General features: G+C 40.4%; 1 protein-coding gene across 3 annotated transcripts in view; it reads left to right on the top strand.

The window, feature by feature from the left end:
• LOC116257364 (DExH-box ATP-dependent RNA helicase DExH14) overlaps window positions 1-13219 on the top strand; it is a 122353-nt gene extending 109134 nt beyond the window's left edge. For 2 of the 3 annotated variants that reach the window (XM_031634010.2, XM_031634007.2), the window contains exons 47-49: window positions 3963-4112; window positions 4178-4309; window positions 12778-13219. In XM_031634010.2, coding sequence (XP_031489870.1) covers window positions 3963-4112; window positions 4178-4309; window positions 12778-12852 — 357 coding nt within the window. In that variant the 3' untranslated portion in view covers window positions 12853-13219. Of the gene's footprint in view, window positions 1-3962; window positions 4113-4177; window positions 4310-12777 lie in introns of those variants that run through there. The other variant, XR_004173362.2, reaches the window with a different exon arrangement.
• The last annotated feature ends 2437 nt before the right edge of the window (window positions 13220-15656 follow it).

The following is a 15656-nucleotide window of genomic DNA, read 5'->3' as shown; positions in this document are numbered from 1 at the left end:
CAGCCACCTCAAGCGTTCGGTCAAGTGCCAATGCCCAAAATTGATCGCTGCCTCCACCACTAACACCTTCACTTCACTGATATAAGGGAAAGATGTGTCCCCAAACTGCGATAACCAACCAAACAGCCACCACTAAGAGAGAAAAATGAAAATGAGCTTAAGAAGAGGAGCTCGGCTGAGAGGGATTGGTTTGGTTGGGGGAGGCAGGGAACAATGAAGGAGAGGGAAGCTGGAAATGAGAGAGAGCACGAGAGGTACGAGTGGGGGGAGGTTGGCAGTAAGGAGAGGGAGTGCAGTGAGAGAAGAGAGAGCAAGAGAGAATGCAGAGAAAGTGGGCGTGCATAGAGAGAGGGCGAGCAAAGACGGTTCGGACGGAGGGGAGAGGGCTCGAGCACAGAGCATGGACAGAGAGAAATGTGCGGGCAGACGGTGCTGACGGAGAGGGGAGAGGCTGCGTAGGAGGGAGGAGGAGAAGAAGGACGAGGAAGGAGGAAGAGGCGGAGAGAGATCAGAGGCTTACCAGTGCCACTGCTGCCGTCCTCGTCGCCGCTCTGCACCACCTTCGTCTTCTTCTTCTCGGCGTTGTGGTTGTAGCAAAGGGAGAGATGAAGAGGGGAAACGAGGGAGAGGAGGGCAACGTCGGGCTCCCACGCTGGTGGATTTGGGTCCGGGTCTGGAGCCGATCCGGCCCACCTGCAAAAACAACGAGTGTTACATTGGCCCCTGGCAGAGATTTGCCTGGAATGCCGTCATACCTGTCGCGCATCCACAAAACACTTCAAAATGCCTCGAGCTTCACATCTTGTTGCTCAAGGTCTACTGGACGTGTCCGCTGTACCTGCAAGCACAATCAAACAATAAGATTTCGACTCACTTCGCTTTGCAATTTATACAAATATGAAACAAAATCATTGAGGCATGCCATCGCCTCAAGAAGGTGTCGACGGTTAGTGTCGACCCACAAAGCGCTTCAATAGGCCACTTCTCAACTCCTTGAGGTTGTCACCAAATGATTTAATGTCACACCCCGACCTTTTTAACCCTCAAACTATTTTTTTTTTTTTTTCTAAACATAAAGCATCGAGGTGTGACTACCCAACAATTCAAATTGACGATGAGCCAAGCAATTCAAAACAATGGGGCGAACTTTCATTTATATAACCATTTTGTTTCATACAAATTCACGTCTATGTGCATGACCAAAATGCCCCAAAATCATAACATTGATGCCTAACAAAAAGAAGACATCAATAAAACCAAAACATGACGCGCCGACACTACAAACGACAATCCCAAAACCTCCCCAGTAGGACGTGAGTGAAGCCATCTGCTCAACCTGTTGCCCCGGGTCCGCCAAAACCTGAAAAAGAAAACAACCGAAGGCTCAGCCTTCACAGTATGGCAACAAGCCAGGAAAAATGCCAAACCCTCTCAAGTAAGGCTCAAATAAAAGAACAAATATCAACCCATCTATCGTCATGTCGTGTCGGAGTACAACACGTAAAAGCCACTTGATGGCCACACTAACACAACATCAGTCACATGCGAAGCATGCTTAAACATAACACTTGCATTCATATCATTCACATATACGTCAGTCACATGCATTCTATCAAACACATTCCATTTTCATAAACTTTAGTGCATTCACAGTTCCTGTGGGTGCAACACAGGTACGTGCACACCGCGGGCGGCCTACAGCCGAGAGACAACCCCCGTGGTGGCCCATAACAGTATGGATCCATTTCACCCGTTGCAGCGGTAGAGCACTCATCCCTGGATGTGTGAAGTCCAAGGTGAGATACTCAGCCTTCCCTAGGACACCCAGGTTGGGAAGGCGGGAGCCCAACGCTCCAAGCACAATACACAACAGAACCCTGGGGCCTTGCACCGCCTGCGCTCCGACAGGCGAGACCAGTGGCGAGAAGGGGACGTCTCCCAAACACACAGCCACATCCCACTGGCCTCTCATCTCTTAATCATTCATTATTATCATTAGAATAATGCATTCACAAACTGACTGGCTAGCTCATGAGGTTGGTACACTCCACGAGTGCATTCACACCTCCAGTTGCCTCCACACGAGGTCTACACATAACACTAACAGTCATAGCTAGCCGTCAAACAATATGGGTACAATTAACCTCTATTTCATCCATGTGCATCGTTGCCCATGGCAATGCATATGCAACAACGTACACATTCATATCAATCATCACATCAATCACGTCAATCACCTCTTTGAAAAACTTAGCCAATCCACAGAGAGTAGTCTCGATCTGCGGTTGGCTCCTGTGGGTGCAAACACAGGCACGTGCACACCGCGGGCGGCCTACAGTTGGGAGACAACCCTCGTGGTGGCCTGAAACAATATAGATCCATTCACACTGCAACAAATGGATGTGTGAATTCCAAGGAGAGGTACTCAGCTTTCCCTAGGACATCCCATTTGGAAAGGCGGGAGCCCAACGCTCCAAGCACACCACACAACAATACCCTGGGGCCTTGCATTGCCTGCGCTCTGAACAGGCGAGACCAGTGGCGAAGGCGGGAGAACTCCCAAACACGCCAGAACCCATTGACCTCTCATCTCTTATTCTTTCTTTCTTATCATTATAATTGCACATTAACAAAATGACTGGCTAGCTCATGAGGTTAGCCATAACTTACCAGATCTGCGTATGCGTCCACCCATAACTCCACATGTCAGGCCTGATGTATATGATGTTAATCCTCCACTGACCGAAGTGATGCTTTTGTCATGTTGATGGCAGATAAAACAGCGACTAAAGTGTAGCTTTTACCACCACGACTGATAAAACACTCCAAGACCAGCAGCACCAATCCACTGCAGCAACCGTCAGTCTGCTCTACATCAATGCCTTGCAGATTATTGCTGCATTGGCAGACTAGTGCAACGCAGCAACATCAACTATGACCCCACTTCTACATCCATGTAATCAAGGAATCTGATCACTGCCACATAGCTTCAGGTGGTAATCAGATTCCTGATCTTCGACTGGTTCCCTCCACATGCCAATCCTTGCAGGCTTGAAGAGGAAGAGGGAAGAGGGGAAGAAGAGGAAGAAGGAGAAGAAGAAGAAGGCGTTAGACTCTCCCAAGTTTGGAATGCTATGATACCATGTTGGAGCGATTGAGAGGAAAGAGAATCATTCAATTGAATTTCCCTAATTCCATGTTAATATGGGATGAGGGACGACTAAGAAAAATTATATCCTCAGTTTATAACATTAAATAAAAGATAAAGAAGACCTACTACAAATAAATATTTCCAAAAAAGACCCTAATGTCAGAATTTTTAACACACTCACACACACACACACACACACACACACACACACACACACACACACATATATATATAGATTAACTGAAATCAGCCGACTACCGGATGTTAATGGATGGCCAAAATATTTAAAAACCATAATTGGAAACACTACACATATGATGGTGTTTTCATCAGTATCTCCAAATCCCAAATCACTAAGAACAAAAATTTTGATGTTTTCTCCTTATTTTAGAAAGGCATACCTATCCAGTGAATCATGGCTCTTTGATAGAACTAGTTATCGTCCTTGACAGATATCATACTTTTTATATATAGGAGAAGGGATCATGCTTGCATTGACATAGATTATTAAGAGTCGAATTTTCACTGAAGCTAATGTATGTAGTGAGCCCTAGTCTCTTTGTGCAGTGAATTACAATAATTAAGTGACCTACTATACCTTTTTCAATCCTTAATTCTGTAAAACCTTTTTGTTCTGTATCCTATATGCTTTTCGCCCATTTCTCATGTATTATTTGTTTCTTGCTTTTGCTTTCATTTTGGTTTTGGTATTGTACCTGTAAACTGGTTTCTTTGGATATTCTTTGTTTTTTTTACTAGTACAGTGTATAATGTTTCCTTTTGAAAATCTCTTCGTCATGCTATTAAGCAGGAAATAGAGCTTTTCCCTTTTCTTCAAGTGAGAATAAAGCTTGAGAGAAATGTCAAGGATGGTTCCAGACCATCAATTCTTATTGTCAAATTAGAAAGCCTGAATTCTCGGCGGAAAACCACAAGAGCCTTTGCCCCACGTTTTCCAAAGGTGAGTTTCCAGTATGTGCAGTTTGAAAGTGAAACAATTGTTGACTAAATTAATGTCCTTGACAGATAAAAGAAGAAGCATGGTGGTTGATACTATGCAATGATGCGACCTCAGAACTATACACTCTAAAGAGAGTGAGTTTGTCAAAGCATGTGGTGACTCGCATGAATTTTCCGTCAGAACCATCCAATCTAAAGGTGATTAGTGGTTAAATTATTAAATGGTTACCTGCCCTCTATATGCCATATTTTGTTACGTTTCATAAATAGTTTCAACTTACATTGGGGAGGAAAAGGGTATATTTGTAAGTTTGGGTTAAGAAATAATGGGATCACCTAACTTTTTTGGTTTCTGCATAGTTTACAATGCCCAGCTTTAAACCACTTCCCTAAAATATGTCTAGTAACCTTCCAAATGGCATTCCTGTGCCACAGTTTGATGAATTTTCTGGAAATATTGTTAATATTTGAGAAAAAGTAACTGAACATTTGAGCCATATTCATGCCTACCTCAGCTTCGACATCTTCCTTGAAATTATAAAAGGATAAGCAGCATTAATCAGCATCATGATCCTTTTAATGTATTTCAATCTAAAGAATATTATTGTGTGGATTTCTTGGAAGTAAGGTGACTTTAGTTACATGGCTTTCCTGTCACTTTTGTTAAACTATAGATTCTTATTAAACTTCACAAATTGCGAAAATGTGTTTGGCAGCTCACGTAAGTGGTTTTTTATAGAAGTAATCATTTAGTATTTTTATGGATCTATAATTTTCTCTATGGATTCTTTCAACCATAGTCAGAAATAACGTCTCGGAGTTTTAAACGGCGAGGTTTTTCTTGGGTATAATACAGCGGATTTGAAAAATAAGGGAAAAAACAATTTTTTTTTAAACAATTAAAAAAAAACTAAAAATGGGGAAAATAAAATAAGTGAGAAAATAATAACACAAACATCAAAAGATAAGTAGATTTGCAACAAATGAAAAAAAAAATTGGCATTAAAAAAATGAAAAAAATTTTAAAAAATGCAAAAAATGCGCAAAAAACACGTTAAAAAATGTGTTTTTTTCGTTTTTCACGTTTTTTTTCAAAGAAACGTGTTTTTTTAAGTTTTGAACGACATTTCATTTTTTGTTTTTTTTTGCGTTTTTTCGTGTTCTAAAGCATAAGATTTTCGGATCTTCCATCTGCATCGAAAGTCCAGCACGTTGAACAATGTCTCACGACGTTCCATGTTCTTGTATTCTACATTCTTGTAAACTGTGTTGCGGTATTCTATGTCTTTGTGATATGTGAGAAGTCTCCTAGGATTCTGCAACTGAAGAGTCTCTTAGGATTCAGCTATTGTAACTAATTGAGTGTATTATAAATATGGGCTATGTAGACCATCTTGGTCACGGCCTCTTCTCCTCATCCTCCTCCCTGCCTCATTCTCTCTCTCTCTCTCTATCTTCCTGCATGAATAAAGATTTTTAGTTACACATTATTAGTGCTAGATTTCTAACATGGTAACAGAGCGAGGTTACGTTGTCTTTACCTAATGGAATGCCCAAACAGGTTTGATCTGGTTAGAACTCCTTTCCCATCTTCTCTATCTTGACTATTCATCTTCCAGTCTATTTTGTTTGATTTCTGAGTTTCTCATATCCCTTGTCCTTTTACGCAAACTTTCTTCTTGTTTGTCGAGGGACACATCTTGTTAAATTTGTTCCTCTTTTCTTCTCTCATCTTCTACCTATGTACCCTTCCTTTCTGCTCTCATGGAAAACCTTTCGCATTCTGGTATGTCCTCTAATTTTTTTGCTCATCTCATTATCGAAAAACTCAACCATGAAAATTATCTAACCTGGAAAAGACAGATCATGCCTTTTATAAGGAGTCGAGGCCTCTTTGGGCATCTCGATGGTTCAGCAAAGGCTCTACCAAAATCTATTCTGCAGGAAATAAAAAATGAGGCAGGAAAGGTTATTGCTGTTTAAAAAAACAGCAGCCTTGAACATATTGTCTGGATGACACGTGACCAAAGTGTAGTTGGCAGTTGCATATATTCTGTCTACTTTATCTCAACAAGTGCTACTTTTAGTTTCTGATGACTGTACTACGGAAGAATTATGAGAAACTCTTGCTGATAACTTTTCCCAAATATCAGAAGCACAGATTATATACTTAAAAGAAAGAATTTTAGAATTTGATCAAGGCTTCAACATCTATATGGATTATTTGGGACATATTAGGCTGTCGCAGACTAACTTGTGGTCTGAAGGAATAATGTTTGTGATAAAGAAATGGTGCAACAAAACTTAAGTGGACTTGGGCATGATTATCATGCTTTTATTACAGTTCCTGAAGTCCTTCCTGTTTTGCCCTCTTTCAACGAATTGCAAGGTAAACTCCTCCAACACGAAATGAATATGAAAAGAGTCATGGAAAGGACTGGTCAAGGGAACTTCCAAAATGTGTTGGCCATGAATGTAAAATTTGGACAGAACCATGGGAACTCCGATCATGGTGGTCATGGCATTCTATCAACACCAAATAACTAAGGTATGCCTCATCCAAATACTTCAAGAAGAATACTGACTTGTTTTCAATGTAACAAGAAAGGGCACATGAAGGCACAATGTTGGTTTAATCCTCAAAATAAAAAGAGGGGTAAGCCATGATTACAAACAAGGAGGACAAAAAATACTAAATCCACCGCCAAAGACATGCTGCAGCTATTTATTGATGGCCACACTTTCCAAGATGACTATAAAACAAAATGAGCAAGGAGAATGGTTCTTGGATTCAGGTGCAACTATCCATGTGATAGGAAATGCAGGTAAATTGACTAACTTATCCTCTTAGTATGGTAGAAATTGCATTATAACAGGTGATGGAAAATCTCATCCCATTACACATGTTGGAAATGCACATATTCCATTGTCATTGTTGAGAAAATGTGCTGGTTTGTGGTTTGAGGTTTTCTATATTCTATGTCACATGGGTACGGGTACGGGTACCGGTGCGGGTACGGGTACAGACCATTTTCAAAAAACTTGGGTGCGGGAGTATGGCCGTACACACACACACACATATATATGTCAAAAAATGTCAAACAGAATAACATATTTACATAAATATATATATAGATATATATATATCAAAAAATTACAAACAGAATAACATATTCATAAGAATCACAAATTTATTAAAAATAAAATCATTGGGGCGATTTGGACTGAACAAAATAACCAGAGTTGCCCTTTTCTCAAGATCCTCCCATTTGGATTTCAGAACTGCATAGAAATCTGCAACCGAGAGATCCCCTTGCCCGAGAGCATACACATCCTTCATCAGTTGATACACACGAACCATCCTCTTCTTCTGGCCATACATTTGTTCCAAAATGATCAACATATCTCTCGCAGTTTTCTTACGAAGAATGAGAGTTTGAATATCAGATGACACGGAATTTACAATCCATGTTTTTACTTGGTTGTCCTCAAGAAACCAAGTATCCCAAGCCAAACTATTTGCAGCAGGTTCAACCTTACTTCCATTCACATAGGCAATACGACCTCGACCGCTATACCCATAGTGATGGCAGCAGACCACTTAAGATAGTTGTCCTTGGTAAGACGTATGGTAGTGACCTGAACCGGAACATTCTCAGTTCTATAAGCCCCGATTTCGGTCTGATCAGTGTTGACTGTCGAAGCGGAAGACGCTGCCATGATCACAAATCAAGCGGCAGCAACAAGGGACAACACCAACGTCAGCAAGAAATACCGGCGGTAGGAAGGGCACCGGTGGCAGCACGGGACACCGGCGGCAGCAAGGAATACCAGCGGCAGCAGAGGCACCGACTGCAATACGGGACACTGGCGGCGGCGAGAAGCACCCACGGCAGGCAAGAAGAGTAGCAGCGGGCAGAAAGACAGACGAAGGCAGCGGCAGCAGGTCGACAAGCAGCGGCAGGGAGCTACTGCGAGCGTCGCAAAGGTCTGGCGATCTGGCGATGAGGGCAGCAGGCAATGAAGGCAGCGGACACACAAAACAGGGCGGAACCAGGTCGCCGGACGATGTAGAGAGAGACGCCGGAACTCACGGCGGTAGAAACGCAGCGGCACAGGGAGGGACCCGTCGGGCGACGCTGGAATAGTACCACGAAATGCCAACGCTCCAGACGACGTCGAGCGAGTCACCGGGACTCCAACGGCGTCTTGTGTGTCACTGGAAGGGACGCCGGAACTCCACCGGCGTCGGGCGACGCTGGGCAAGGGGTCAGGTGCGTCGGGAGCATGCGTCGGGAGCGTGCGTCGGGTGCAGGAAGGAACCCATCAGAGTCGGGCTGAACAGTGTCGGGCGATGAACAGTGCTGGGCGATGAACAGTGCCAAGAACGAGTCCTCCTCCAACACGAACATAAGCAAAATACCAACCAGTAACGCCGGAACTTCATGGCTCTGATACCATGTAGAAATACTTAGATCAAGAACAAAGGAATACGATGAACACGATGTAACGTGGAAAACCCTCAGCAAGAGGAAAAAAACCACGGACGAGGAGGAACTTGCGACCAGACTCTCTCTCTCTCATAAGATTTCATGTAACGTGGAAAAACCCTCAGCAAGAAGAAAAAAACCACGGACAAGGAGGAACTGGTGCCCACTAGCGACCAGACTCTCTCTCTCTCTTAAGATTTCATTCAACTTTAAGATTAGGGTTAACAATGATATAAGTATGCCCTAACAAGGACTTACTGGATCGGGTCCAGACCCGGACCCATACACCCAGATCCGTCAACAGTTAAGAAACTTGATCCCCGTTCTATCAAGGGTGTGTTTGTTGGGTATTCTCCTACTCAGAAATGGTATAGGTGTCTTGATCCTACCATTGGCCGAGTTTATGTTACAAGGGATGTTACCTTCTTGGAACATGCCTCTTACTTTTGTGAGAATCCTCTTCAGGGGGAGAAGTCTGTGGTTAGGGAAGAGTATTCTCAGAGTCAGGAGATTCAATTTACAGATTTTTTGGACTACAAGAAAGAAGAACCTTTCACAGCTTTTGATGTGCCTGAGAAGGAGGAAGGGTGTGACACCGAAACTGAGAAGGAAGGTCATCGTTTGTTTGGACAGGTCTACTCTAGACGAGGTGCTTGGAAAGAGGAGGTGACTTGTGGTGCGAGATCTACTTTCAATCCCAATGCCATTCCTTCCCTGGATGAACCAAGTCTACCTTGAAGACTCAAGATTGGGTTGAAAAAGAAAATGAAGATCTTCCCATTGCCCTAAGAAAGGGTGTCAGGTCATGTACTCAACACCCGATTGGTAATTTTGTATTTTATTCTAGACTTAGCAAGGATTACAAGTGTTTTGTACCTTCTCTTTCTTTTGCTGTGATTCCCAGGACCGTTGCTGAAGCTCAAAGTGATTCCAAGTGGGCTGATGCTATAAAAGAAGAAATGGAAGCCTTGAGAAGAAACATGACATGGGAAGTTGTGGAGATTCCTGAGGCGGCTCACTTGGTTAGATCCAAGTGGATGTATACCATTAAGTACAAACCCGATGGAAGTGTTGAAAGATACAAAGCTCGTCTTGTGGCCAAGGGGTTTAGTCAAAAATATGAGATTGATTATTTAGAGACTTTTGCTCCAGTTGCGAAAATGAAGACAGTTAGAGTTGTTATGACCCTAGCTGTAATGGAGTGGAGGATGTACTAACTTGATGTTAAGAATGCTTTTCTTAATGGTGATCTCGAAGAAGAAGTGTATATGCGTATGCCCCCAGGATGTGAAGAACCAGAGAAATGCTGTAAGCTGAAAAAGGCTTTATATGGCCTTAAGCAGTCGCCTAGAGCATGGTTCGAACGACTTAGACGAGTGATGCAACATCATGGGTACAATCAAGAGAATGGAGACCACACTCTATTTGTGAAGAAAAAAGAGGGCAGGGTCACTCTTTTACTTGTCTATGTGGATGACATGATTGTCACGGGAGATGATGATGAGGAGATCTTCAAGTTAAAAGTGTTACTGGCTACTGAATTTGATCTCAAGGATCTTGGCAAACTGAAGTATTTTCTTGGTATTGAGATTGCTAGATCTAGTACTGGCCTTATGCTAAACCAAAGGAAATATACATTAGATCTGTTGGAGGAGACTGGTAAACTGGCGTGTAGACCCGCTTCTACCCCACTTGATACTGGACACAAGTTAAGCCTTAGAGATGGAGAGCTGCTTCGTGAAGAAGCTAAGGGAAGATATCAACATCTGGTTGGAAAGTTGATTTATCTTACCCTTACGAGACCAGATATCACTTTTGCGGTGAATGTACCGAGCCAATTCATGCATGCACCTACTGATACACACCTGAAGGCTGTGGATAGAATATTGTGTTATTTGAAGAGAAATCCTGGCAAGGGACTCTTGTATGTGAAACAAGAGACTGTAGAGATTGAGGGGTACTCCGATGCAGACTGGGCAGGTTGTGCTGATACTAGACGGTCTACCACATGGTATTGTGTCTACTTGGGAGGAAATCTTGTTGTCTGGAGGAGCAAGAGACAGGATGTATGTTCTCGATCTAGTGCAGAGGCAGAGTATAGAGCTATTGCTATGGGAGTGTCAGAGTTACTATGGCTGAAAATATTGTTGACTGATATCGGAATAGAGGTTGAAGGACCAATGAAGATGTACTGTGACAATAAGTCTGCAATCAACTTAGCCAACAACCCTGTTCTACACGACAAAATAAAGCATGTTGACATTGATCGTCACTTCATTCGTGAAAGGATTGATGGTAAAGAGTTAATCTTACCTTACATGAAGTCGGAAGACCAAACCGTTGATGTTCTGACGAAAGCTCTATCTTCAACTTCATTCGAGAGAAATGTATCCAAGTTGGGCATGTTTGATATGTATGCCCAACTTGAGGGGGAGTGTTGACAGATCTTGATGTATGGGTCCGGGTCTGGACCCGATCCAGTACGTCATGGTTTGGGCATACTTATACCATTGTAAGCCCTAATCTTGAGAATTAATGAAATCTTAAGAGAGAGAGTCTGGTCGCTAGTGGGCGCCAGTTCCTCCTCGTCCGTGGGTTTTTTCCTCTTGCTGAGGGTTTTTCCACGTTACATTGTGTTCATCGTATTCATTTGTTCTTGATCGTCGTGTTTCTACATAGACCATCCTCGGGCTTTTCTCCTATGTCTCTCCCTGTTTCATTCTCTCTCTATCTTCCTTCATGAATACAGATTTTTAATTACACATTATTGGTGCCAGATTTCTAACACTATAATACATAAGAAAGACATGATTAACTTGTCAGTTCCTTTTTGCCAAGGTACATATTTGTATGGTTAAATTTTAAACATTAGGGGAAAAAATTTGGGGTTTGGTGGTATGGTGTATGTGCCTTCGCGAGTTGACTCACTTATTTCAACTATATATTGGTTCGATAAGTAAAATTCTCTCTCTCTCTCTCTCTCTCTTTGAATGTGTGAGTTTGCAACTGAAAAAAAAAGCCGGAAATTTTGTCTTGGCTTAGCAGTATTGACTAAGACCTTATGGTTTTTAAAAGATTTTAAAAGCAAAGAATAATCAACACTGAAAGGTTTGTGGTTGATGTCCTTTTCTGCATTGATTGTTGTTCATGTTAGTTACGACCATAATTTTGAACTTATTGAGATACAGTGAAAGTGGAGAATGTCCTTACTGCAATTTTTGCGAAAGTTGTAATGTGATTATTTGTCTTTTGTCAAGCTTCATATTGCACCATAATGTGATTGCAATTTGCTATTTTGACCCAAAAACCCATTTTACAAGCAGTTTTTCACAAAATTAATTGTGTCAATTTAACTTTCATATAAGTAGGTGACATTTTTCTAATGTAATTACTTAACTTATGAATGAGTTCCATGGAGACATAGATAATATGTGCAGATTTTCCTTTGTAAGAGTCCAAATGAATGATTTAGTTTTCTTGATATGGTATGCTTTACTTATTTTTTTACATGTTAAAAGGTTGGACAATGCCGAAACACTTAGTGGCGTGGCCATATTTTTTTATAACTGCAGTTATGAACACGTTGGGATAAGGTAAAAGTATAAAAATGTCATGCCTGAAACTTTTTCAAAAGGTATAATGTGGTTATTTAATTTTCAATATTAACTAATAAGTTGAGCAAATTTAATAGTTGCCAAAATTTGATGGTCGTCTACAAATGACAACTTTGATTCGAAGTAACTTTACAGGCTAACTTTCTGAAAAGTAACCATTGGAATATAATGTTCATATCATAATATACAGGTCAGCAACTAAATTATGTTTTCTGATGTAAATATCTTAATTTCTTTTGAAATATAGATCATATCTGCAGGTTTTTCCCGTTTTAAGCTTCCAATTAAATGATTTAGGATTTTATGGTATGTATGAATTTACAATTTGAACGTCTAATCTCTCTCTCTCTCTCTCTCTCTCTCTATCTCTGGTGCATGCTTATGGAGTTCGAATAGAAAGAGCAAAAGTTTTAGGCCGTAAATATGGTGGACTGTTTTAGTTGCTAATATGGACAAACTAGAAATAGTGGCCCATGTCAGCCTGAATCTCTGAGATTTCAATTTTTGCTTTGGATATAATTTTTCGTCTACTGTGGACTGACTGAAATTTGTTATTCTACAGGGAATGAAGCTCATTCTAATGTCAGATTGTTACTTAGGTTATGAACTGGAGTATCCTATTGAAGAACTCATCTAATTTGCAGCCTGTTCCAGCTACGAATGTGGCCCGAGAGTTTTTCTCATTGGCCAGTATGAGATCATTGCTTCACTCAAATGGGCTTATGTTTTTGCCTAAAAGACTAGTGGAAAATGGTAAACTCAAAAGCAATTGTTCATCCAACACTTTTAGGCAATTTTGTAAAAGATCTCATATGGCGTGAGAATAGTTTTGTTTTGAAGATGCTGGGAACGTTGGAGGCTTATGTAGCCATCAAGGGCTGAGCCACATGTAACCAAGGGGAGGCACAGCCGCACAGGTCCCCTCGGCATGCTCAAAAGTAAATTAAATACTTGTTATCTCTCTTATGTACCGTGCAATTAAAAGGTACAAGTGCTTTATTTTACTTGGAATTCCTAGATGGGTCCTTGAGTGAAACAAAACGTTTAAGGGGGGTGGGGGTGGGCTTAACCACGCAGGGCAAGTGTGCTAGTTCGTATCTTTTTTGTTGTCCGAGCAAAAACCAGTTATAATAGGTCAGTTGGATCATCACGGTCTCAATTATTGTTTTACACGATGGCTATTGACATGCATATCTTGGCTACGTTATTTATGTTTTGTTTGTATAATATTATGAATACTCGAAAGGAATCGATTGTGAATGACGCACCAGATTGGAACAGTCTTCTGGTTGAATGTGAGCTACAGTCGCTGGATCTGCTTGCTGCTTGGCTTGTTGTATTCTAAAAGAAAATGCCAGTTGAAATTTCAGCCTTCAAAATATGTGACGGACGATCAATAGATACAACACCCACGTAGGGTATGTATGTCATGACAATATTCACAAGCACTATAACTTACCCAATGAACACTAAACACTGGTTATATATGTGTTACGTCTAAAACTTGTATTACATCTAAAACACGTAGAGAGATCACATTTCGTGCATCACTAAACCAAATTGAACAAAGTTTTCTGCCTAAAGTCACAAGTGGTGCATCTGGTTTGGACTATAAACTAAAAAAACAACCCACCTATGTAACAAAGTTGCCCAACCTTTCTTCCACAATTTGACCATATAATTGGCTTCTTGAATTTAGCTCACATTTATAATCCCATATCCATTTTATTTTTGCCTAATCTCCTCTTCTCATAAAGTGCCTAATATCCTCTTCTCATGAAGTTTAAGTTAATCTCGCCAGTAATCAAAATGGTCCTCCTATTCTGTCGTACCTAAAATTGTGCTTCAATCTGTTGATGTTTTGTACTGCAGATTTGCTTGTTGGTAGTTCTATCATCTTCATCTGGTGGCAGTGAAGAATCTGAATCTCAATGAGTATAATGAAAGAGAACTGCTACTTAAACATTGTTTCACATGAAGATTTTGCGGTTAACTGTATTTTGCATGATTACATTAACAATACACCTGGAAGTACTGTTGTTGCAAACCATAGAAGTGATAAATGTTTTCAATTTTTGGAATGATAAATACCATTTTAGCCGAAGGAATGTAGTTTGATAATAAGATGATATATACAAGTTGTAGAATTCTTATTCTCTGAAACATAAATTCAATGCAAAGAAGTTCAATTCAGATAAAAAATGCACATGGTCTTGTTTGAGAAGGTCATTTGTTTTCTTAAGAAAAGTTGGAAGAATGCAAGTGGAAATACACACAAGATGTAATTCCTAACATTCTATCTACCGAGATACTCAACATTTTGAACTGTACTTGTGAAAAAGAACATGATATGGCCTTAGGGATAAATAGAGAATTTTATTTTTACCCTTGGCAGCGACTTCGAATGGACTATAAATCACACTAACTTCCATCGACAACATAATCTTGGCAGAAAATAATTATTATTATTATGCAAGGAGAGTTATCACTGAAGTAGAAAGTCCAAATGAAAGATGTAACTAACATAGGGTATTTTGCGGATTTTATTGCTGCACAGAATGGATTTTTAGGCTGATCATTTTGTTCGAAATTTTATTGGAACATGGAAACCGGTTGAGGACCTACTACTTGAGGGGGCATTTGATGTCTTAGAATTTTGATTCTGAAATCAAAATTCCAGAATCAAATTTCCACCTCAAAATTCCAATTCCAATTTTCATTTGGGTTTGATGGTATGAAATTTTGATTCTGGAATTAGAAATAACTTGTTTGTTGGAAAGGAAATTAAAATTATCGAATCCCTGAATTAAAGCTTTCATACCTTATGCCCCAAGGAAAGATGAAAAGACTGTAGAATTCTGAATCATAATTCTACCCCCTTAGGTGAGAACATAATTCTAGAGTTTTGATTTTAGAATGAGATTATAATTTTAGAATCAAAATTCTTTGTTTGATAACATAATTTCTATTTTTAAAGAATGAGAATAATGATTCAAGAATTCTATTGATCCCAAGCGAATCAAATTCCCCTTAAAGGTAATTTGAAGAAATCAAGTCAATGGATTGAATTTTAAAATTAGGGGACAATGTGGAGGATTAGTGGTGGACCCGGAATAGGGTCAAGATGAGGACCAAATTTTATTTGTGTTTGTGACATGATAGTTTGGAAGAGATCAAGTTCTGTATGTCGCTCCATGTACATAAGGAACGTACGCTAAATGTGGACCATACTAATAATATGATATTTACTTTTATGCTCAATCATTACATGTGCACAGTGAATCTCATACCTTTATCATTATCTCATACCTCTACCTTCATACCCCTGTCATTATCTCACTTACTTTATTTCATACCCCTTGTCATTATCTCATTACTCTTTTATTTTCACATTCATGTTGTTATCTCATACCCATTATCTTCTGCCCCTTGTCATTATCA

The sequence above is a fragment of the Nymphaea colorata genome, chromosome 7, assembly GCF_008831285.2.
Source record: "Nymphaea colorata isolate Beijing-Zhang1983 chromosome 7, ASM883128v2, whole genome shotgun sequence".
In the NCBI taxonomy this organism is placed as follows: Eukaryota; Viridiplantae; Streptophyta; class Magnoliopsida; order Nymphaeales; family Nymphaeaceae; genus Nymphaea; species Nymphaea colorata.
The sequence above is the reverse complement of the archived record's forward strand: the minus strand, read 5'-3'. Positions and strand labels throughout refer to the sequence as shown.